The 26,882-nt window shown below is 34.4% G+C and overlaps 1 protein-coding gene across 2 annotated transcripts in view; it reads right to left on the bottom strand.

Annotated features, from left to right (window-relative positions):
* Positions 1 to 25,995, bottom strand: part of LOC125645696 (CD9 antigen-like) — a 27,064-nt gene extending 1,069 nt beyond the window's left edge. The window contains exons 1-9 of one of the 2 annotated variants that reach the window (XM_048871474.2): positions 25,843 to 25,995; positions 24,510 to 24,583; positions 21,769 to 21,978; positions 15,311 to 15,385; positions 8,176 to 8,271; positions 6,322 to 6,387; positions 6,003 to 6,131; positions 5,674 to 5,757; positions 1 to 4,232 (exon numbers count right to left, since the gene is read on the bottom strand). The exon at positions 1 to 4,232 is cut by the window's left edge and continues 1,069 nt beyond it. In XM_048871474.2, coding sequence (XP_048727431.1) covers positions 4,179 to 4,232; positions 5,674 to 5,757; positions 6,003 to 6,131; positions 6,322 to 6,387; positions 8,176 to 8,271; positions 15,311 to 15,385; positions 21,769 to 21,978; positions 24,510 to 24,572 — 777 coding nt within the window. In that variant the 5' untranslated portion in view covers positions 24,573 to 24,583; positions 25,843 to 25,995 and the 3' untranslated portion in view covers positions 1 to 4,178. Of the gene's footprint in view, positions 4,233 to 5,335; positions 5,758 to 6,002; positions 6,132 to 6,321; positions 6,388 to 8,175; positions 8,272 to 15,310; positions 15,386 to 21,768; positions 21,979 to 24,509; positions 24,584 to 25,842 lie in introns of those variants that run through there. The other variant, XM_056140935.1, reaches the window with a different exon arrangement.
* Between the last annotated feature and the right edge of the window lie 887 nt (positions 25,996 to 26,882).

Here is a 26,882-nt window from a genome sequence, read left to right as displayed (position 1 = left end):
GCGCCCTGACCAAGTAAAACACTACACTGCATGCCAAAGGTAGCAACAATTAGGATATCCCTGTAAATCAAACAGTTTCAGTTATGGTATGAATTCCATGCAGTGACAGTTACATGGTGCATTATGTACGATCTACTGGTATCTCACGATTGGAACAATACATAAAAATACACCCAAAATTAAACACCTATACCGACTGTGCAGAATCATTTATTTTCAAGGGTTTAAAATTTTTATGGTTTATATAATCATGTTCATGGCGGGGATGGGGGGGGGGTTAAACAACTCGGTTTTTTTCTTGATCATGTCCATTCAACAGACTTTACTAATTTTATAGGGTATATCTCCCAAAATAAAATTGAAGCGAATATGTGGTCAACTTCAGCATTTTAATCTGTGAAATCTACAGGGGTTACCTATCATCCATGATTAACCTGCCTATGAAGTCTGATTACAACCAGTTCAGGGGTTCTCATATTGTATGCACAGTAGAAATCACCCCGACATATAACCTTTTCTCGCCACTAGGGTGTTCCAATAAACATGTCTAACCTCTCATACAGAATGCATATACAAAATACTGAAGCCCAAGCTCCAACAGTTACAAAGTTCTAGACTGTGATACAGACAGAGGGTTAAGGAATACCTAAATGACACCTCAAAAGCAATGGCATACCCTGTTGTTTCATCTGGCAGGGAAATTAAATATCTTTAAATGCATTTGGCGACACTCAGGAAGGAAAGTTTTGTAGGTGACATAAAAATCTGCTAGTCATGGACTGTCAAGCTCTCAAGATATGGTCAGACAATACACTGTCTTCAAAAGATGTGCAAGGCATCCAAATTAAATCGAAAAGGGACAAAAATTTACGAGAACATATGCAAGGCTTAGCATACAAAACACAAAGAATCAACACCTAGAGCTAATATCTACAGCATATCTCCAAACCAATAACATTTCATTACAGAATGCAAACGAACCTTGGTTCTTCAAAGACACACAGAGGTCTTAACTTCAACCCAATACATACTATAACTTGGACTAGTTTTTTTCAAAATATACCCGGCTTTTCTCTTTGTAAAAATAAAGTTACGTGTTTAAAAAGGGGGCATATTTTCCCAGCCTAAGTAAGAGGTAGGTATTCATATTGTATGTAGAATGGAATTTCTTGAAAGACAATTTTCATATTGTTTATATTAAGATAATGACTAGTCCTTTTTCAACCTTAGCTTTCTTTGTTCAGTTCCTGAAAGATCAATATACATGTATATCACTTGTCTCGGAAATAATTGCCCTTGTTAACCTAACCTGTACAATCTTTCTTTAAAACCAGAGTAAACTGATGCTCGAACTAGATAGAGGATCATTGCAAAATAGTTTTGGGACAGCACTAAGAACAGTATATAGGGAGCTTACAAATATTGATACATGTAGCAGAGCAGAAGTGTGAACACAAAGACATGACCACAGAGATTCACTATCAAGAGGTTCTCATCAAATCTATACTTCTAGCAAATTCATGTAACCTTGTCATATGGTACCCTGTGCAGTGCATGCCAGTGAAGCTTACACTGTATTCTAATACATGTACTTGTTAGGGATCCAGTCATCCTAGATACAAAAACAAACTAACAGTGTCTAAATCATCACATAATAAAATGCTGGATGATATTGATGAACAATTTCAAAACAAATTATTTTTTTTAAACTTACTAAACTTTTAAATATATGTATAAAATTATAAAGCCAAAATTTGATATACAATATCTTCAAACATGTGTAAACTATAAGTCGGAACATTGGTACAAAATCAATAAATACTGAATATCATAGGGAAAAAAAAGTTTTATATTTATTGTCAACAGATAAGTATACTTCACTCCATTTACAACGAGATCCATTGTGAATTCATATAAAGCATAACTAATTTACATGTATCTAGAAGTCAAATCTGTAAGTGAATTTTTTGATATCATTTTAAGCACTTTTGACACGGTATTATAAAATTTCTAAAAATACAGAGTAGAAGTTTCACATTGGTGTTGGATTTAGGTCAAGAAAAACATTTGATATAAATACATGTACTTCCCCGCCATAAGTGTACAATGATTTTTACCTTTTTTTCTACAACTGACTGGTAAAATTTACACTTAGAAATGATAACTTGCAGAAGATACACAGGTATATTAAGGTAATTTTACATTTTGATAGCGAGATATAAACAAAACAATACAACATGCCCTTTACATTATGTAAAAACAAAATACTGATACAGAATTTTTGCCAGGATCAAGTTGATCTCGTTGCAAGAGGAGTCCACTGCACTTAAGCATGTATTAGGCCGACCAAAAGAAATTCTACATCAGCTGGGTACATTTTTCTAAAGCTATGCCAAAGTGAGTGAAAAATTTTGAAAATGCTTCACAGAGAAATTATCTTTTTAACTTGCATCCAACAATCAAGTCCACAAAGGATGCGATGACAATAAAAAAGACTTGTCGAGATTCTATCTTTACTAATCCATACTTTTAAATTCTCATCTTCAAAACTGTCAAACCTAAAAATATTCAAGTACATGTATAATTTTTTAATGGTTATGTAGGTTTTATTCATTTATTTTCTTATAGACTCCAATATCCTAGAGGAGCAGATTATGAGAAACAGAATTTATTTTGATTGGCCTTTTTCTCTCTTCAATACACTCTTTTTCTCTCAATAATAATTTGAAATATCAAAATTTAAAATATAGATTATATAATAAAATACTGCGTGTTTTAATATTCATATAAACTACAAATTTTTCAACAACCTAGTTTTGCATCAAACATTTGATAACAAACATTTTAACAACGATTATATATCAAATAATAACAATATAGCGAGGCTGTTCAGGCTTACTCAAAGCACAAGATACATAATTGAAAATACAATACCTCGTGATGAAATGATGATGAATTCTAATTAAAATCAATCCACTGATAATGATGATTGATTAAAAAAAAATTTCACAATCAATTACAAGTACAGTATGTATGTACTATCAACACCAAATATCATTTTGATCAGTCAAATAAATCTTGTTACACACATATAAATATACAAGTCATATCAGTGATTTTCCAAAATTATTTGAATTTTTAATTAATTAAACAACAGAAAAATAAATCCCATTGTAGAAAATATTTCTTTTCAATTAGTACTAAAATATATGCCGAGGGAATGAGAACTAGGAAACACTTATCTAAAGGCACTAATGTCTACTACTGATATTACCCACTTATTGACACCATATGTCTTCTAAAAATATGACATGTACATTTGGAATGATTTTCAAATCAGTGTGAACATCTATCTTCACATGAAGGTGTAAAAATGACAAAGCAAAGATGCAAACTGCCCCGAAAATTATTACAATTTCTTCATTACAGGATTTCAAAGTCACTAGCAAAACAGAAAAAAAACACCAATAACTACAAGTAATATTTCACCCTGGGAAAAGTTCAGACCATTCCATGTTTTCCTTCCTTTGAATTCATCGATAAACGGATATTATGTAATGGAAATAATGAGAGGTTTTGACTTGTGTATCAAAAATGATTTTCAACACATTTTCAAATCTGACTCTTTTCCTTTCTGGTTATTTTAAAAATTTCTTTTCATGGGATTTTATGTCCATTCTATATTAATACCATGAGTGGGTTATTTTCACAATAATATGAATTTCATAGTGTGACCTTACTCTGGCAAAATTAGTGAAAATTAAAGAAACCAATAAGACTGTACACAGTTCTAGTAAAACATATAGCAGAATGGTGTACAAACAAGAAGGTGTTAACTTTCATGAAATGATGACTCAATCCCAATAGTGGACCAAAACCAGAATACATAGAATTTAAAACTTGGAATGGTCTTCTACTTCCATATACACCCATCACACAAGAGTGATACAGATTTTTCATCAGGATACTTAAAGCTTACACAATAACAAATCCTGTCACATTATCACAAACAGCCACTCTGGCTGCTAAATTAGAAAATATTTCAGGAGTTCATATTACATTGATAAGATCTTCATTTCTTCTTTTAAAGCTTATTGTATAATTATAATTACATGTAAAGGTTTTTGGTGATACTAATAGCATATTGGTTTGGTGAAAAACTTGATACCCATCCAGCACTAGTCTTTATTGATTTCCCGACAAACACAGATGGCAAATATAATGCCTACGACCTGGAAAGAGAAATTTTCAAGACTTGTTTTAATCCTTTTATAAAAAATATCATTTTGTCATATATTACGCAGCAGGGTTAAGGTGTCCCGAGTAAAGTTAAACAAACATCATAAAATGTACCTCGGTGCACTTCATACTATATGACGTCACAATATAAAAGTACGTCACGACGTACAGGTCTATAGTTGTATCGCGGGGAAAATGTCATAATATTTTCTCGCTATTTATTGCCGTTATCTAGTGTTCAAGCTGTATGTGTTTTAATCTGTTTGACAGATGACCCCCCCCCCCCCCAAATTTCTTCGATAATATATAAGTCTCATATATTTATATATAATATGTGCACGAAAGACTGTAAAGTAATCTTTACATCACTTTGTGACCTTGATATCGCCCCTGATGTGTATAGTCATTTGGAATAAAGAAAACCAACGCATGTACATATCGACTCGTTACAGGTGAAAGATGACGATATTTTATTTCAACCTAGGCATATTCAGAAAGGTAACTAGTTGCAGATTTAGGATTTTGATACGGAAGGTACAACATTTTGCCTCGTTTAGATATGATTTGGATGTGAATGTGGAAAATGCCCAACATTTGAGTTGAGATTATGGAAATTGCTATATTTGAGAGGATATTGTACCGATCCGTATCACTCTTTAAATTTACCATATTAATGTTGACATATCAAGCCCAAGCTGCAAATGAATTGAGTGCATCTTTCACCTGTACCGAGGTGATAAACAACTAAAAGTCTAGCGGATAAAAATAGCTCTACGTCACTTGTATGACGACGTAATAGGTAAGCAAAGGATTTCCCCACGTGATACGATGTTTGTTAATGTATTGACAAACGATTTTTACTAAAAATATGCGACACTTGAAAGAATTTTACTTTTATATGAATATGCTGTTATTACTTGTTATTTTACTCGGGACACCTTAACCCTGCTGTGTAAAGGTTTATCAACACATGAAAGAATATTGTATCATTTTACAGATTAATGAAACCGATGGTTTTAACCAACAATGAACTGACAGACAAATGAAGTTGTGCCATGTTACATAAATACTAGTATATACAAACTTTTTTTCAACGGAAATTTCAGTAACAATTAGAAATGTTGTAGAAATAAACTAAAAACACAATTAAAACATCCTAAAAAATTTTATGATGTTCTTTAATCTTTAGAGTCTACAGAATTTAGGAACATCTTAATTTATTCTCAAATGAAGTAATAGAATGCATTTTTCAAAAATTTAAACTTAGATAAAGTTATCTGTCTTTGGTAAATTGATTCTGAGAGAATTAAATCTAGGCTAATTAAGTGGAAACAAAAATATCAGACCAGAATTCACGAATTCTGATGAAATAAAGTTCAATTTTAAACTTTTATTAAGATCAATGACTGGAACATTTGGTTTGTGAAAAAATACCTCAAGAGCTGCAATTCCAATAGCAACTCCAAATATAATCCAGTTGTATTTGGCTATTAGGTCTTTCAATCCATCAACACACCCCTGTAATAGAGATCCCCGGAATGAGTTCATACTTCAGGAAATTAATGTCATACTTTTATATATTGTTTCTAAAATTATAACACTACCATGTTGAAATGATTTTTAAAATGAAAAACACAAAATAATCATCCTCTATATATGAATATCTTATTTTTTCATAACATGTCCATCTATTATTGAATGAATTTTTATTTTCGATGAGGAACAAATTTCTTAATATCAATTAATGAAAACAGTATACTTACCTTTGAATGAAAATAACCATCCTCTTTGCCAAAACATGCAGTTGAATTCATTGGCAATGCACTTTCCAGATCATCAATGGCTTTCTCTTTGTCTTTCAATACACAGCACGTTGAAGGAAATGGCACATCCTACACAAAAACAAAATGGGTCACAATCACCTACGTTACTGGTGTAAATTTCACAGAGTAAGAAAAAGGAAAATTTTGGCCACCATTTTAATTTCATTCAATTCACTCTTATTCAAAGTCTAGGTGGAATTTTCCCTGTATGCAGTACACCTGATGACTTCAGGAAATGAACATTACAGACAATAACTACCTCGCCATTATATGGGATGCTCAAGTTTTTCCAGGTGTCAGGAGACTCCGCCCCACAACAGTTCAGCTGTAATAATTTGAAATAATATTCAGGATATGATACATGTACTATGTACTTAGAACTGACTCATTCATCTAATCTCCATTTGACCAATCTTATACTAAATTCAGCTTCATTGTGAGTTAATGATTTAATATCTAACCAATCTTATACTAAATTCAACTTCATTGTGAGTTAATGATTTAACATTTAACCAATCTTATACTAAATTCAGCTTCATTGTGAGTTAATGATTTAGTATCTAACCAATCTTATACTATGGTAAATTCAGCTTCATTGTGAGTTAATTATTTAGTATCTTGTCAATCAGTATGGTAATCAACTTTCATCTGAAATTTTACATACTACACTGAAAATGTACATTAAGTTTCAGATGTTGACTAAATACTGTATCAGAAAATATGCTTGGTCAAGTTTTATGTGCAGTAAAGCAAACCAAGCTAGCTACATTTGCTTCTAAGCAAAGACTGAAGGCAGGATATTTCCTGACATTCAGTAAATAACCTTTCTATTACACATTTTTCAAATTCTGTGAATTTCTAAATTAAGAAATGCACATTCGTTTACCTGGCCTGGAGGTTATAAAATGTTCTGAGTACGTACTCCATGCATACTCAACCCCATAATCCTTGCTCCCGAAGCCATACTCATACTCAACCCCATAATCCTTGATCCCACAGCCATACTCATACTCAACCCCATAATCCTTGCTCCCGAAGCCATACTCATACTCAACCCCATAATCCTTGCTCCCGAAGCCATACTCGTACTCAACCCCATAATCCTTGATCCCGAAGTCATACTCGTACTCAACCCCATAATCCTTGATCCAGAAGCCATACTCGTACTCAACCCAATAATCCTTGCTCCCGAAGCCATACTCATACTTAACCCCATAATCCTTGATCCCGAAGCCATACTCATCCCCATAATCCTTGCTCTGAAGCCATACTCAACCCCATAATCCTTGATCCCGAAGCCATACTCATAAGTTAAGCATGAATTAGAGTGGAATATTGAGTGTGGTTTGGAGTACTGGGGATGTGTTAAAAGTATGGGGTACACATAAAAGATTTAAAACTTTCAGGGCTGGTGACATCTCGAGGCTTAATATCCTTGCAGGCAGGTCTGGTAAAAGGACCCAGTCCCAATTTAAAATTGATTGTTTTCTCCCAAATTCTGATTGAAAATTTCACAAATTATCATCTCACACACATAGTAAGAATGACATCAGTATGTGTTACGTAGAATCTGCAACAATCTTGGGAATGAGTTATTTAATACGATGGATAAAGTTCACTTATCTAAATGAAATACATCGTTGGAAACCCACGGTTGATTATGCTTCGTTCCTCTCTCCATCACCCGTGGGTCCATTCATTCCTACTTGCTTGTTCTATATAAGCACATAACGAAATGAGTCAAGCCCCCCCCCCCTTTATTTACACAATACCCTTAACTTTTATTTATATCCAACATAAAACTTGGAGCATGTATACCTTTAATCCCAATATATAAATGACTGCATTTTCTTTTTCTACCTACAAGGCATTATTTTTTTGTTGAAGTAATTTTCCCAAAATATCAGTTTTTCGACATAAAATTCCCAAATTGAAATGGTACCGGACCCTGTACCAAAATACGGTCAATTAAGCCCTGCGTCTCATTATGAGTTTGAGTACATATTCTTAAACTTTTATAACCTTCTGGCCAGGTTTTTAAAAGCTCAGTAAAAGACTGGGTACTATCTATAAGAAAAATTATTAAACCATGCAACATGATACAACAGCCCACCTCAATCTGCACGAAGTCCCAGGCATTTCTCATGTTCTTCTTCACTTTATACATGTTCATGGTCTGCTTTAGAAGGTCATTCACCTCGGTCTCCACCTGCACAGAGAGGACATTTATACATATACATGCATATATTACAAACTTCCCATTCATCAGAATGAGTTAATGAATGGCTATCAGAATGAGTTGATGAATGGTTATCAGAATGTGTTGATGAATGGCTATCAGAATGTGTTGATGAATGGCTATCAGAATGTGTTGATTTACTGAAACTTGTTTTTGTCATCAGTAACAACCACAGAAATAATGGAAATGGGCATTCAATGAAAAGAAACCATAACACACGTTCATAGCAATACCATCAACTGCATGGAAAAATGAAGAAACCATAACACACGTTCATAGCAATACCATCAACTGCATAGAAAAATGAAGAAACCATAACACACGTTCATAGCAATACCATCAACTGCATGGAAAAATGAAGAAACCATAACACACGTTCATAGCAATACCATCAACTGCATGGAAAAATGAAGAAACCATAACACACGTTCATAGCAATACCATCAACTGCATGGAAAAATGAAGAAACCATAACACACGTTCATAGCAATACCATCAACTGCATGGAAAAATGAAGAAACCATAACACACGTTCATAGCAATACCATCAACTGCATGGAAAAATGAAGAAACCATAACACACGTTCATAGCAATACCATCAACTGCATGGAATTTGAAGTTGAACTTCTGGTATTTCTTGGCAATATATAGGTGACGCACATAGCTACCTATTGTAAAGGTATGACCTTACCCAAGACACTGGTGGACAGATGATCCTTAGCTGTTCTACAAGCTCAGTAAGTGACACAAAATCTGTCTGACCAGTTTTGCATTGTGACATCATCACATATTTTTGTGTGTTCCAAACAGCTGTGATCCTTGACCTTTCCTTATCAAGGACTTTGTATATATATATATATATATATATATATATATATACATATCCTATTAGGACATGAATATTACAAGCAACTGTTACAGACAATTTATGTTTGTAAAACACACTGCCCTCGAATATGGTTACAGTTATCAACTGTGATATATTGGACATTAATGAATGACCTTGACCTTTAACAGTCACATTGCAATGATTTTGACCTCACCTTTCAGTTCACCAAGAATGAAGTAAATATCTTGTATACTTCAAAAAAATTATGACCAAGGTGAAAGTTACAGACAGACCAAAAAGATATCAACAAGAAGTCTATTGGCATTGAAATACAATGAATAGCTGTTGCTATTACATTCAGGTATGAGTACAAAAAAATATTAGACAAAGTCAGCCGCCACCAAGATAACAAGCAAATGTATAATTTACACCTAACAGGTGATGTATGTCAAATGTGTCAGAAAGCTGTGTGTATATTGGTTTGTGTAGCTCATCACATGATATCATGCTCATTGACCACCTTATCAGAGCAATCAAATACAGATGGTAGATGGGAAATTTATTGTTATCAATCAATAACTGTCAGTGTTCAAGGACCAAGTTTCATGTTAAAAAAATGCCACACCCAACAATTCTCATAACAGACTACAGATAATTGAAATATGATCCATCTGACTGAAACCTTATCCACGGTGTTTATAATGTAACTGAATGGTAGACAACATTTACTGAAGTTGTTCACATTGAAAAATAACTCTACACATTGTCTTAGTACTACTAAGTATTTCAAGCAGCAATTATCAAAACCTTCCCGAGTTTTGACATTCTGACATTTTCTCCCAGAAATTGGGGAGTACTTTGTGCCCCATCATTGCAGCTACAGCATTTTGTATCCTCCTAGAGCAATCAGCATTCAATTACATTGAAGGGCATGATATTAAATCCTTAGAGCATGTATATACATGTGTAGGTGTATGTACCTAGCATTTGTCACCAAAAACAGATATTGTGAACATCTCGCTGCCAATCAATACAAATACTGTAAACGTACTTTTTTCCACGGGTTCATAAGTCCGCGGAATCACAATTTATGTTGATTCCGCGGGTAGAAAATTGGGCGGATTTCTTAGATTGCCACTTAATGTCTTTCATTTACTTTAAGTACGCCGAGATAAATTTCCATGGAAAATTTGTGACCGCGTACATAGCGTAAAGTAATACTGTGCGGAAAAAAGTACTTCTACAGTATCCACATGTATATATTAGTATTATACAGTACTGTATACAATACCGATTTATGCTATATTCTAATTTTTAGTTTTTGTTGTAAACCACATCCATGAAAAAATTACAGTAAATGTTACCTAGTTCTAATATTAACAGAGAATGAATTACACACAAATTTAAAAGTACTTAAAGGGGCATTAGCTGTGAAAGTGATGGCAACCTTTCTCTCTCAAAATATCGCAATGTCAGTCAATGACAAAGGAATATATATTAATGATTAATAAAAACATTTATTTTGTACAAAAACAAAAGAAGCTTAATAAAACTACTAAAATCTGTTATCTAAGGAAGAATTATTGTCTTGCAAGACAATCATAATTTAATCAACAAGTTTAAATATTATGTACCTGCTTTTATATTAAAGTGTTTGAAATAATTAAATACTGGTGTTATTACTGAAACATATGACATAGAGCAATTTTCATTGAATTCAATTTTTGGTAACAAACTGACAGCAAATGCCCATTTTAAAAATTGATATAGACAAAAAAACCACAATTTTTTTTCATATTAACCAAGCTGCAAAATTTAAAAGATGGTTCTCTAGCAAAAATATTGCAAAATCCCAAAATTCCTCACCAGAGAATGTAACAGTTCTGCAGCTAAAAGAATAACTATGATCAAATTCAAAGCTATTTACAGTGTATCACAGTAACAACAAGAGGCTCATGGGCACATCATTCACCCGCGTCATCTTGGCCTATTTTAAAGATTTTTCTATATAATTGCATGTAAAACTTTGATCCCTATTGTGGCCCCAACCTACCCCTGGGGGGGGGGGGGGGGGGGGGGGGGGGAGAGACATGATTTTTACAAACTTTAAACTTTAATTTGCATTATGTCAGGAATAAGCTTTGATGTTAATGTAAACTTCTTTGGCCCAATGGTTCTTGAGAAGATCTTTAAACATTTTCTCTATATATTTGTAAGTAAAACTTTCATCCCCTATTGTGGCCCCATCCTATTCCCAGGTACAATGATTTTAACAAAGTTGAATCTGCCAGGAAACTTTCAAGTAAACCTCAGCTTTTCTGGTCCAGTGGTTCTTGAGAATATTTTTAAAGATTTTCTCTATACATTTGTATGTATAACTTTGATCCCCTATTGTGACCCCATCCTGCCCCTTAGGGATCATGATTTGAACACACTTGAATCTGCACTATGTAAGGAAGCTTTCATGTAAATTTCAACTCTTCTGGTCCAGTGGTTCTTGAGAAGATTTTTAAATGACTCCACCCTATTTTTGTGATTATTTCCCCTTTGAAGGGGGCATGGCCCTTCATTAAAAGATACTTAAAAGCCCTTCACCCAAGGATACTTTGTGCCAAGTTTGGTTGAAATTGGCCCATTGGTTCTGGAGAAGAAGGCAAAAATATAACAAGAGGCTCATGGACCACATCACTCACCTTAGTCACTTTGGCCCAAATCTGAAGACTTTCCATATATATTTTTGGATGTAAAACCTTAGTCCCTATTGCAGCCCCAACCTACCTCTGAAGGCCATGATTTGAACAAACTTGAATCTGTACTATGTCAGGATGCTTTCATGTAAATCTTAGCTCTTCTGGTTCAATGGTTCTTGAGAAGAAGATTTTTAAAGATTTCCCCATTATATTTCTATGTAAAACTTTGACCCCCCTATTGTGGCCCCATCCTACCCCCCGGGGGCCATGATTTGAACAAACTTGAATCTGCACTATGTCAGGAAGCTTTCATGTAAATGTCAGCTCCTCTGACCCAGTGGTTCTTAAGACTATTTTTAACTGACCCTACCCAAATTTTGCATTTTTGTGATTATCTCCCCTTTGAAGAGGGCATGGTCCTTCATTTGAACAAACCTGAAAGCCCTTCACCCAAGGATACTTTGTGCCAAGTTCGGTTAAAATTGACCCAGTGGTTCTGGAGAAGGAGATGAAAATGTGAACAGTTTACAATGCCGACACCGACGACAGACAATGGACAAATTTTGATCAGAAAAGCTCACTTAAGCCTACGGTTCAGATGAGCTAAAAAGTTTACAGACAGACAGACTACCAGATTTATCATTATCACTAAATATTGAAAAATTTCCCTTATAAATGTTTCAAAACCACATTTATATCAACATACATGTATTGTTAAATTAACTTCATGCATATTTTGACCCAACATATATAAAGCATTGTTTTGAAAAGAAGAAATTATAAGGTATGAGCTACATTATAATTTACATTGGGGTCAACTTTGCAAAGTATGTAAGATGCAACTCTTAGAATTATGTTTGTATAAAGAACTACAAATGATATAGGCGATATTTGTCCATCAAATTCCAGTTATACATTTGTTAACAAAATTAATAGCATTTTTTGCATAAATCTTCTTGCAACACAGGTGTTCAATTCAATTTCATGAAAATGATTTAGAACCAGAATTATGACACTATGGACAAAAGTTGTTAAAGAACTCGGGGTTTCCGTTAACACACATGTGCAAAATTTACGCACAAAAATTTCATTTGACCCCCTGAAAAAAATTACTTCATCAAAATGATGCACAGTCGGGGGGACCCCCCCCCCCACCCCCCCCCCCCCTTCCCCGTTAATGCCGATGTTTTAATGCTCTGTTTCGATAACATGGATAAACAGATGTTTGTTTTCTTATATTGGTACTCCTCGGATATTAATTGGTACTCCTCAGATTTTTACCTTAAATTCACCTGAATGAAGTCAACTTGTTCGTCAGTTGGTCAGCGAATTGTCCGATGAGCGAGTTGTCAAATTATTGTTCATTCCCGCCTAAGGTACAATTTCTTTCCTACTTCGGCATGGATTTAGTAAATCATCTACCAAAATCTCGGAAGATTCAGTAGAAGACGTCAATAATAATAAAACGACTACGACTCCAAGTTCAACTTCGACTGTGGTCAGCAAATCAGTCTGGAATTTTAATCAAACCGAGTACACGTGGTTAATATATGACCGAAAAACGGATTCTTTTGTACATAGGCAATGTGAACGAGTTAAAAGAAAACTTATTGAAAATGGCACAAACAACTTTACTGAAAAAGTAAAAAGGAGGAAATATTAGAGAAAGGAAATAAACTGAGCACTTATAATTGTGTTTTTATTTACACTGACTATGGTGCACAAGAAATGACCCCCACTATTTGAAAATGACCCCCTGATACTTACCCCAGAGGGTCAAAATGACCCCCTATTTTATAAAAACCAAAAAAAACACTGGAACTTCACACAATTAGACGTTTATATAAACGTCATGTATGGATATCTAAGGATGTCCTCGTGGTATGAACTTTACACCATATCGAGATTATAAAAGGCAAAGCAACTGTTTCGTAACGCTCTAAATGAAGAATATGGAAAATACATGTGTAAGGTTTACTGTGACCTTGACAATATAGCAGAATGTGACATACATCTATTTTGGAAATTAGCCAAACGCAGAAAACCCCGAACCTCTAGAATTTATCCCGAAATAGAAGACAACAATGGTCAGATTCATAATGACCCAAATAGTGTAGCAAAAGTCTTTGCTTCTTATTTTGAAAAAATTTATAGTCCTTTAGAAGAAGAACATTTTGATTTTAACTTTAAATATGAAGTTGAGAATAATATTAGCAACATTATAAAAGAATGTGAGGTTGATGTTAGTGACTTACCGGGTGGTAAAATAAAACTGGAAGAACATACACCAATTATAAATAATCTAAAGTTATGGAAAGCACCTGGCCATGATTCACTAACAAATGAAAATATTATTCACGGAGGTAAAATTCTTCCTCTCTGTCTTCTGAAAATGTCCAATGCAGTCAAACCCTGCGGTAATATTCCCATGAATGGAAGCAAGGCTTAATAGTTCCATTATACAAAGGTGGTGACAAATCGAAAGCCGCATGTAACAGTTACAGGCCTATATCTCTTTTGCCCTGCTTTTTTAAAATACTTGAGAAAATAATTCTATCTCATATCTCAAATTCAACTCTTGTATCAAAACATTTCCCAAATGCTCAACATGGTTTTCAAAAATATCTAGGTTGTTAACCACATCGTTCAATTTACAAGAGAAAATTTTTCATAATATAGAAAATATACTTGACCCGATTATTTTCATATTGGCAAAACCTATCAGAAGTCCAATATGGTTTTATTCCAGACGTTATTAAAACCTTACAAACATACAATCTTACCAATTATTTAAGTACATGGCTTGACAACAGAAATACTGTATCATTGTATCCCCAAGACCAGCGACAATTGAGGATGAACAGTCCAGATTTCCATTCATTCAGAAAAATATTTTCAGCTATAAAACCTGCGACAATTTGGAAATTAGCTAACATTGATCTTTGCAAATTCATACGCAAAATATACACAGGTATGCATGTAAATGGCCTTGTTCATTTATGTGGTAATTCGTTCACGGATGTTTTCTGTCATTCGTCTTGTTCATGTCCAAGTACCGCCTGCATACGAGAACAGTGGTGGAACGCCATTGCTAATAACTTCAGTGTCGAACTGTGTGCAGAACTCTGTGGGCTTTCGGAATTTGAATGGTACCTTGTTCTTCTTGGTGGCCAAATATCTACACCTTTAAATCAGATGGCTGCCACATCATTCCGTCTGATGAACTTTAAATTGGTGCGCAGCACATCAGCCCTATACTACAGATGCTCAATGCATTCATTTGGGAAACATAATTACAACTTCTTGAATTAAAGTATGGAGAAAACAAGTCCAGAAAACCAAGTTGTGACTGACGGAAAGGAAATTTGTAGTTCCCTTTGGCTTTGCCAGTAGGGGATCAATAATTATATTGCAAGACCAAACAATGACTATAGAGCGACACCTAGACTAGTCCTTTCCCTGTATACAGTTCTGCTGTCAAGCACTTACCTTATCTTTATAAATGTATCCCAAGACGGCAGCTGCAATTTCTCCACCAATGATGAGCATCAAGAAGAAGACATACTGAAAGAGACAACAGTGTTAACGATCTATTAATTGATGGCAGTATAATTGTACAAGCATTACTTTGGCCTTAAAAAAAAAGGTGACCTAGGGTAGAATTCAGAACAGCCTAAGAATGTGAAAGAACAAAGATTGCAAAGTGCATGATAAATCAAATATTCTACAGTAAAGCATGAATTTTGTGTGTACATGACGTAATGATTCAGCCGATTTTTCTCATTTGTTGAACAACACAAGCAAATGAATAATTTCAGTATGTTTTCCTATGGAAACAGTGATCACATATGATATTGAGCAACACCAGATTCATGAATGTTATAACTGATGATTACATGTATGTATATTGTAGATATCTGTGTGGTTCTTAAGAAAATTCTAAAGTACCCCTATCTAGGGTCATAGTGTAAAATAAACTTGAATCTACAGTTCAGGAGAAGGTTTCATATCAATTATAGAAACTTACAATGCCCTTGTAGTTCTTGAGAAGATTTTCAAGAATTATCCTGTATATTCCAATATGAAAATTAAAACCCTAGAATTGTGGCCCCATGAAGATTTGAGGGGTTATGGTGTAAACAAACTTGAATGAATGAGTGAATGTTACTTCAACATCTTATACCCTTGTGGTTCTTGAGAAAAAGGTTTTCAAAGAATGTTCTCAAATGTTCCCATGTAAAACTTTAAATCACATGTGTTGCCACACCCAAGGCTGTTAACAAACTTACACCTATATGTACCATAGTATGGTAACTGGGACAGTCACATGATTGAATGTGGATATCCAATGTACACAAACAGAGGGCATTTTTTTAAATAAAAAAAAGTCACATTGACAGAGAACTCTGCAATACTTTAATGGATAAAATTTATTATCCTTGACATATACCTTTATCTAGCTGCAATAATGTAGCCCTCTCTGATTTTTTTTTTTAGGGAGAGGATAAAAAAAAATTGGATAGGGCTACATTATTGCAGCTAACCTTTATCCTGTTTGATCCTTGACCTTTGTGACCTAAAAATCAATTGGGGATATCTACTTCTTAGGAGAAACAAGTGTTCCTAGTTTGATGTCTGTCAAGCAAAGTGTTCTCAAGATATTCAACAGATTACCATCTTGACCCTTGACCTTGTGACCTAAAAATCAAAGAGTCATCTACTCTGTAGGGGCAACCACTGTCCCAACTTTGGTAACTGTCAAGCAAAGGTTTCTTTAGATACTGAGCAGACAAGACTTGGGTCTACAGACCAAAATGACTGACCCTTTGACTTTTTGACATGAAAATCGATAAGGTTCATGCACTTTCTATGGGCAACCACTATACCAAGTTTAGTACCTGTTAGTGTTAAGCAAAGGGTTTTCAGATATTGAACAGACAAGACTTGGTCAACACACCAACCAACCGACAGGTGCAAATCAATATGTCCCCTCTTTTTTCAAAGGGTGGAGTCATAAAAATAAAATTATGAGATGTTCACTGCCAATGGCTTCTTAATATGATTATGAGATGTTCCATGTGCAATAAGCCTTTCCTTTCGGTAAGACTTAGTCAAATAAATCACTAGTTTAATCATAATCATGAATGGGTATTTGATAACACTGTGAATGCCCCTTTAATAGTTTGACAATGACAATATTGCATGCATCTATGTCTGTTTAATGACATGGACCCCCCCCCCCCCCTAAAGATTACTAAAGGTAAATAATTTAAATATTTGATAGCAGTGAATGCCTAGTGCACTGTTTCTGAAACAGAATACTGAGGAACATTACTAATCAACCTTGTTCTTCATGAAGTGTTTGCATTTTAAAAAATCCTGTATATTTACTAAATAAGAATATAATGAGCTGAATCAAATATACTTTCATTCATAATATCCCAGAATTGTTAAGAATAGTTATTTTTCCTATTTAAACTAAACTCTTCTTGATTTGCCAATGAATAAACTGAAATTTACTCATTAAAAATACCGTCAAATATTGCAAGTTGTGCAGCAAGAAAAAAATTACAGCAATAGTAAGCATGTATAAGTCAGACATAGTCGTCACAGCCAAAATTTACCTCACAAAATTTTTTTAAAAATTACAAATGAGTATATACAGTACATAGTTTACATTAATCCAGTTAATATTTTGAACAAGTTCATCATTCAGATATTTGTTAAGATGATATTCATTTGAAGCTAAATAAATATGTAAATGCAGTCTCAAAAGAAAGATGAACCATTTAAAGTCAATCTAAGGAGAGGAACGCTTAGCAACCATAACTTATATAAAATTAAGAGCTGCAATACTACAAAACCAAGGATAAAATGATTGCTTCATTCATCATATCAACAAAACAGTTATCATATTGATCCGAGTTAGTTTTAATTTCACAACAGAGAATCAATGTAATAAAATGTGTTTACTTCCTACGTGGTGTCTCATTTAATCAGATATCATGACAGTTCTATATCATGCATGTTTTCATATCATGTAGTATGTGTAATGTGATCATGCTTTGTCAGACTTGGTGTAACATTTAATAAAAAAAAAGACTATAAACAGCCACACCCTTAACTATGTGACACAATGTTGTCATAGTTACGTGTATGAAAATAGAAATGAAAACATCTACGCAGCTAGGCAACACTTCTGTCTCCCACACACTGGGTATTTTACTGGGTATTTTACTCCATGTCTAGAGGCAATGAAAGTTTAGTGAAACACTTGCCCACGAAAAAAATGCAAAATAAAGATAAAAAAAGGATAAACATAAGAATTTTAAAGTTATTTGCAGATGATGCTTATTGGTAATTCAAATCTATTAATTTACAAAAAATCACCATTAAATGATTATTTGCCTGAGAATCTAAAATATTGCAACTCTTTTTATTTTCCATAAACTGACATAATGTTCATCAAACAAACAACGAACAACTACATAGTCTCAAGTTAGCGACACGTAAATGTAAACAAGTTCACTGCCCAATAAACAAATAATGAGTAAGCTTTCATATCAACACATCTCCAATTGCTTTCTTAGTTTACATACTTTTTATTCCATCCTGAACACCTATCTACCCTAAATAAATAAGTGTGTATATACGTCAATGGTAGGGAAAGAGTTAAGACATGAAATACAATACCACTTCCCTATCCAATTTTAGATTAAATTTACTAATATGTGGATTTTTGCCCCTTTTTATTCCGTCCATGAGATACATAGATATCGCTTTTCTTTCCTCCTGTACATCTAATATTAATTGATAAGGAAGTCTATATAAATAGACACAGTAACATTAGTAAGTTTGGATCATCATGATGAATTATAATTGGTACACAAATTCTAAATCTGTATATAATGTAAATATATGTCATAGCCATAGCGAGAAAATACACCAGTAGGATTAACATAAGAACAAAGACAACAGAACTCTGCTAAAACTATCAAAGCTTATTAATTCATCCTGTTTCTGGTAAATATATCCTATTCGATAATTGGATCTCTTCCAAAAATATATCATTTGTTGTTAAGATTTAAATTTGGAAAATAAATTGTAATCCTAATAACAAAACAAGAGGTCCATGGGCCACATCACTCACCTGGGCCCATATTTAAAGATTTTCCTTACATATTCCCATGTAAAACTTTGATCCCTATTGTGGCCCCAACCTACCCCTGGGGGACATGATTTTTACAAACTTAAATCTGCACTATGTCAGGAAGCTTTCATGTAAATGTAAACTTTCTGGCTCAGTGGTTCTGGAGAAGATTTTTAAACATGTTCCCTACATACATGTATTAGTATGTAAAACTTTGATTCCCCCCTTGTGGCCCCATCCTACCCCCGGGGACCATGGTTTTAAGAAACCTGAATCTGCTCTATGTCAGGAGCCTTTATGTAATTTGTACTATCCTGTCCCAGTGGTTCTTGAGAAGAAGATTTTTAAAGATTTTCACAACATATTCGCTTTTAAAACTTTGATCCCCTACTGTGGTCCCATCCTGAATTTGCACTATATCAGGAAGCTTTCATGTAAATTCAGTTCTTCTGGCCCAGTGGTTCTTGAGAAGGAGTTTTTTAAATAACCCCACCCTATTTTTGCATTTTTGTGATTATCTCCCCTTTGAAGGGACATGGCCCTTCATTTAAATAAACTTGAAATCCCTTTACCCAAGGATGCTTTTTGCCAAATCTAGTTGAAATTGACCCAGTGGTTCTAGAGAAGAAGTCGCAATTTGAAAGGTTTACAGACAGATAAACAATGGGTGATCAGAAAAGCTCACTTTCAAGAGCTTTCAGTTCAGTTGAGCTAATAAAAAGTAAACAAACTAGAAAACTGACAGACCACCCCCCCACCCCCCGATAAATCTGAAAATCAAAAGGGGTCTTCCTCTGCATAATCAACAGACAGACAGATAGACAAACAGACATTACTTTAGGAACCCAAGCAGTCTATGCGAAAGTTTTTTGGACCACACAGGACATTCGGTCCTATGTAATCAATGAACACACCGGACCAAACCAAATTTTGTCAGACCGAAAAACCTAATGTAAAAAAGTGAAACACGTGAAAATGCAAAACCAAGGAAATCTTATTTATTATACTATACCTGGGATCCCTCCCGCATAATACTTTAGACGCCCCTTGCGGTTTAATCACATTCATTTACGTATTTGGATTTGTGTGATATTTTTTACTTATAACAAACATTTAAATGACTCCCCGTCATAATAATAAAGCTTAAAATCGGATACTGAGACATCGGACATTCCGGTCCGGTGTAAAAAATGACACATCGGACCTGAGGCACTGCACATCGGTCAGGTCCGACGGTCCGATGTCTTTCGCATAGACTGCCCAAGCATTACCGTTATTTTCTATAAAAATCTCTCTAAGCAATCTCAGGTTATTGTGTGTGATAGATAGTGCCATTATCAGGCCATCATTAAAAAAATTTTTGTTTGATGTACTCCGACCCACATTTTTCAAGTCAGGTAGGTAGGTCGGTATTTTTTAAAAAAATTTTTTGAATGTCATGGAAATCAGATTTACAAATTTACTGATGTTTTCATTAAACACATAACGCTGCCAGACAGAATAGAGTTTAGAACATTCATTTTGTACACATTGTATATTATACACATAAATCTTCCAAAGTCTTCTGAAATTTTCTCAGGACGTTTTGTATTCGTCACGGATGAGGACCTCTACCAGTAAACCGTTGTTAAGAAATAAATTAACACCCTTTATTATTACCACCAATTGATTCTTCTATTTGTGGTTCGACATTCATAATAGTAACACATAAATGTGATCCATGAATATCCAAGTGAATTACATGATGATGGCAATTCACAATCAGTTTTAATATTGCCCAATATAATTTTAATGCCGACTTCTCCGCATCGTTCAGTTTGTTGTGACGATCATGTTCCATTCGTTTGTCTCAGTTTAAGAGCAAAGTAAAAGTGCCTTTCACCTATTAAATCGTCATAACATTTAAATAATCCCATATCAAAATTTTATGCATGCTTTTTCAAAAATATATATAGACCATCAACTTGAACGCAGACTCATGGTCCGCCATAATTTTGGTGCGCTCATGTGATTTTTGATTTAAGTAACATGGCTTTCAAACTTTTGTACACAAATACGATCAGCCTCGACAGGGGACTTCGTAGCTCCTTGTTCTATCTTGTTGGTAGATAATGTGGTAATTTGGGGCAGAGATGCGGTATATTTGATCGTTCATATAGATAAGTGTTTGAAAAGTTCCCGGATTAACAAATGGTCATTATCAAAGTGAAAGTAGAACCGAAAGATGTCCAAAGAACATTTTGATACAGTGTAACAAAAATTCTGTAAAACAAGTAGTCAAAAAAAATGGCATCAAGTTTAAAACTAATTCGAAGAATGTCTACTTTCCAGGAAGCAAAAAAAATTTAAAAAATTTAAAAAATTAAAAATTTCGAAGTGTGGAAAAAACGATTGGGTCGGGGCAAATTTCACGGGTCGGTCGGAGTACATCAAACAAATCAATTTTTATTTTAAGCCTCATATCAATATTAAAGAATTCCATGTCTCAAAACACTGTAACAACAAGACTATAAATCTGAAAATCCAAAGCAGTCTTCCTTTACCTAATCCGAGTATCAGGAACAAAATATATAAATGTCTTCCCAAGAAAACTTAAACTTGTGTGCAAATGTACTGTGAATACTGCACTTTCTTTTAAGCAGTGATATGTTTGCTTCACCCAAAGAGGAATGAAATCTTATTCATTTAATAAATGTAGATATTGCACCCCAAATATCATTATTCATGGTACAGGATTACTTATTGACATTTTGTGTAATTCATGGTCATTAGTTAAATAGTTTAGAAGAAAACTTACAAATCCAAGCAAACATTTGCTCTCCCTGATGGCACCACAGCACCCACAGAAACCTACGAGGAAAACGAAGGCGCCAAACCCTATCAGGACATACACGGCGTAATCAAAGTATGGGTCCTGTGTGTCCACATCGACCACATCGAAGTAAGAATTGATGTTTTTGTCGACTTTGAACCAGATTCCAACACCCAAAAGAGCTGCACCAGAAAGCTGTAAAAGATGACATCTAGTTATTTGAGAACATAATGATAAGAAATACTATCTTGCTAAGATAAACTGATAAAATAAATCAATACTGAACCAAGTTTTCTCTTGGAAGCCAAATACAAAACTGTAGTACTAGAGGACATGTACAGTGGAATCATTCAAATTCATAGGTGCCAATTTTCAGGGAGTATCTAAATTTTAGTTTCATTGGCATGTAATTTTGTGGATATAGTAAATTTTCTATTTCAATGAACTTAGTGAGGTCAGGATACCCATGAAAATTAAGCTCACACACAATCTATTGATTCCACAGTACTCAGACATGTACAGATGCATTTTGGAATTTGTGTGTTTAGTAGCATGTCGATCTGCCCTCTAAACGATGATTGAATAAGATTGGTATGTATTAATGTATAGCAATGCCAAAGTATATAATTCAAAATAATTATTGTTTTCAGTCTTTCTCTCTCTCCCCCCCCCCCCCCCCCCCCTTGGTCTCAATTATATTTTTTAAAAATAAGACGGTGAAATTTAGAAGAAAATATTATATAGAAATTAAAAATTTTTATGTGCTATTAAAACTGAAAAATATCAATTTACATTAAATATCAATTTATTTAACGTTAAATATTAGATATGTTTTAGCAAAATTCTAATCATCTGACGCGATAGATTTTTACCTTTGATACAAAACCATTGCATAGAGAAACAAAAGTTGTCAGTAACCATCAGTCTTCCAGGTGGGTTAAAATTTGTGAAGAAGAGCAATATTATGTCAATCTGATTAGAATCATATTGACATATATATTTTAAATGAGGACTCGCAGTCATTGAGTTAACCGAATCCAAATTTTAGGATATCAAAGAATAAAGGGAGATTTCAAAATGTAGTTAATAGTTAATTAAACAGACTTCAAACTTTAATCTTATCTAATCCTCCTACAGAATTTTCTTTACTTTAGTGAAAAATGCATTAATGCTAGCTAGCCTGATAAGAATCATCCATGCAAGTTTGAATTACATAGAAACTACATTTACTGAGAAATAGACCTGTTCTATATAACCCAATCACTCATCTGGAAAATATAGGTCAGTAGCAACATCCAAAGTTGTGCTCATCCATATATATACATCAACTGTGCAAGTTTAAATCATGAAGGGTTAAAAGCTTCTTTTAATACTTAATAGACTGACTGATCATATAGTATGACATTACCTCTCCAAATATTCGTCCCTGTGAGCTTAAATGGGGGAGAGGTATGATAATTATCAAAATGTTAAACTAAACTTTGTGATTGGTTAGCTATAACTGGTATCATATATTTGTGAGAATCCCGTAAGTTGAAAGAGCTTGTGTTCAAACCTTTTGTATAACATACTCTTATACAATAAAATATGTTCAAATCAATCATATATTTGTTTTATTTCTTTATACTTGTTGTAAAAGACAACAGTAAACTTCATTGTTCAGACTGGTAAAATTTAGATCACTAAAATGACAGTTTATATCAAGAACTCTGGAAATACTTAGATCATTCTTGCTTTTTCAATGATCAAATTTTTAAAATCAAATATCATAACTGTCTTTTAAGACTACTTACTTCCTAATTTTGGTATTACGTGTACATATGAAGTATCAAAAGGTGGAGCCACTGCACTACCTCATCCACATGGCAAACAATGGCTTAGCCCACATCATTGAATGCAACTGTGACTGACACTTGCTACTTTTTAAAGCAATTCCTTTTTGATATGCTTATACTGGAGGAATACACATAGGCTATAAAACAGTTAATGAGATTCAAAGGCCAAAAAAATCCCATAGCACCATACAAGGGACAAGTGCTATTTCTGTGAGGGCAAACAAACATTTTACAGGTACTAACTCATGGACACAAGTAAATGCTTAAAGGGACAACAAATAAAAGATAAATTCTGTGTGTTTGATCTACTCCGATTATCAATCATGACTCTGATGTTCAAGGTACATGTACCTTAGCATGAACTATGAACCAACGGAGATGTAAATTAAATGAATATTTCAAGAAAATTTCACTTGATAGAACATAATGAACACTATTTCAGATGGTAGTCTTACTTCTCTGTGTATAATAATGACACGTATATCACCATGTCTGAGAGGTACCACCTTGGAGTGATGGATTACATATTTAATTTATCAAATGTGGCAGACAGTAGCAAATGACACATAATTAAGTATCATTTCGATCACATACCAGAGTAAGCAGATTCTTTTAATGAACAGCGATGCAAACGGTAGTACTTTTTGTTGAAAGTTTCTAGCTATTGCAAACTCTAAAAACATATGTTTACCTGAATATTGAATAAACTTGCTACAGTCTGTACTTTCTTTTAATGGCAACTGAAATTGCAAAGTCAAGAAGCAATAGGGACGTCCCACTAGAGCTCATATAACCATTTTATTAGCCACTGCAGGCAAATTGAAAGTGCTCCCCACATCTTTAAAATTTTGGCATTGCTATCATGTATTTAAATTTGTCATCACATGTTACCCAAAAGATGATGTTGAACAAAATCAGCAATCCTCTTGCTATGGTATTACAACAGCCTGCCATTTTTGGTTTTTCTACAACATAGAGATATACATGTAACAATGTCAAATTAGATAATTCACTTCCTATGACTCTTGTCTAAATCACAAAAGAGATTGATTGATTGGTGTTTTCCGCCACTCAACAATTTTTCAGTTATGTGGTGGCGCCCAGTCTTTATTGGTGGAAGAGAGAACCCAGATACAATGTACCTGGGAAGAGACTACTGACCTTCCAAAAGTAAACTGGGAAACTTTCTCACTTACCGGCGCAAGCGGGATTCGGACTCGCGACGACCAGAGGTGAGAGGCCATGTGATATTGGGTGCGATGCTCTAACCACTCGGCCAGGGAGGCCATGTACTATCAACAAGTGGCCTATGACCAAAATGCTTATAAAAACACAGCTAACAGTTCAGATGATATTGCCTAGACCAACTCTTCTCAAATGTAGATCAAGATCCAAAGTAAAAATTTTTGGTACCAAAAGAAAGGTCTTGTCACAAGAAAATTATGAACCACCACACGATGCATTTCGCTAAAATACGCTATCTGACACTATGAACGAAATTAAAATACACTATCTGACACTATGAACGGAATTAAAATACACTATCTGACACTATGAACGGAATTAAAATACACTATCTGACACTATGAACGGAATTAAAATACACTATCTGACACTATGAATGGAATTAAAATACACTATCTGACACTATGAACGGAATTAAAATGTTGTTTATAAAGAGTGTCCTGACCTATAGATGATAGAACACAAAGCTGTAACTGACAATATCCTTGTCAAGCTTCCTCTTGCCTATTTAATCCTCTTAAAGCAGTCCGAGTAAGACACACTATACATGTAGCGGGCACTATGTAACACTAGTGTGGTTATACTGTACTTGAACCATAAAACACACCATTTCATGATTTGAAATTTTTTCAAAAAGTTTTGTTAATATTTTTATCTTTTGCTCCTGGCCAAACTACAACTTCAGTATATGTTTGTAGATGTAACCGGTTTTTCGTTCACTGACACCCTGTGGTGAATATGAATACTTGTCAGTATTCCCACTACTGTAGATCTATATAAAAAAAGCAGTAATACTTCACTAAAACAGGTTGGGCGGTGGTATAACCTATATAAACCTAAGAACAATACCGTGTTGTTAACACTAACAGTTAGCTACTTGAAGGATAAAATTAAAACAAAATTTCTAAAAATAACGCAAGAGACGAAACTGCTAAATATAACTAATAAATGGTTGTTACAATTTACAGAAATATATTACCTGAGTCACTACGAATAATATCCTTGTGGTTAGAAAACACAGTAATACACCTTGGAATTTGGGCGTGTTTTGTTTTGTGTTTTCTGCTGCTTTTTTTCTGCGACAGTCTCAGAAAACGCGCGCCACCTAGCGGACAAAATCAAAAATTCTTTTATCCCGAACCCGATTGCATTGCATAATTTTCAAGTTGATGCGTCACGCTGTGTTTACGTTACATGGGTGTTTATATTTAGAGTAATACATGTCATAGATATACAGAATATGCAAGAATCAAATGAACTTCAAGAGTCCACTTGATAGTCCTTATTTCTCGTATTGTGGACGCAGGGCTTCATTTCTCTCTCTCTCTCTCTCTCGACTGAGAACAAAATGGATAAGAAGTCCCTGTCGTTGGGCGTAGTTCGAACAGAACACCTTGTTAAAGACATTGGTGATGGAAAACACAGGTGCTAGGGTCTAATTAATATATGAATTGTGGGCACATAATTATGTGTTCACTACTTATTGGCTCACCTGAGCTTTTCTGATCCCCGTTTGTGTGTCATCCTCCATTTGTCCGTTAACTTTTCATGTTAATTTTCATCTTCTCCAGAACCGATAGTCTAATTTCATACAAACTTTAATTGTACTGTAACAGGTAGAGAGAAAATGTAATGGACCAGACTAGGATTCGAACCCAGGCCCCCTGAATCTCTAGATAATCAGGTGCTCTACCAAAGGAGCTATCTGGCCATCGGCGATCAAACCCAGCTGACCGCTACATTCCTACCTCCTTAAATGTCTTCACACCTGAAGACATCAACCCAGGATCTTTATCCCCTGGCAGGCATTTTCACCTGTCAGTTCCAGGGGCTGGTCACGGCACCAAATGTAACAGGAAGGGAGAATATGCAACGGACCAGACCAGGATTCGAACCCGGGCCCCCTGAATTTCTAGTAAGGTGCTCTATCAACTGAGCTAAGTACCATCAGTGATCAAACCCGGCTAACTGCTACACTCCTCCCTCCTTAAATGTCTTAATTCACCCTTGAAGACACAA

This window comes from Ostrea edulis, chromosome 6 (genome assembly GCF_947568905.1).
Source record: "Ostrea edulis chromosome 6, xbOstEdul1.1, whole genome shotgun sequence".
Lineage (NCBI taxonomy): Eukaryota > Metazoa > Mollusca > Bivalvia > Ostreida > Ostreidae > Ostrea > Ostrea edulis.
The sequence above is the reverse complement of the archived record's forward strand: the minus strand, read 5'-3'. Positions and strand labels throughout refer to the sequence as shown.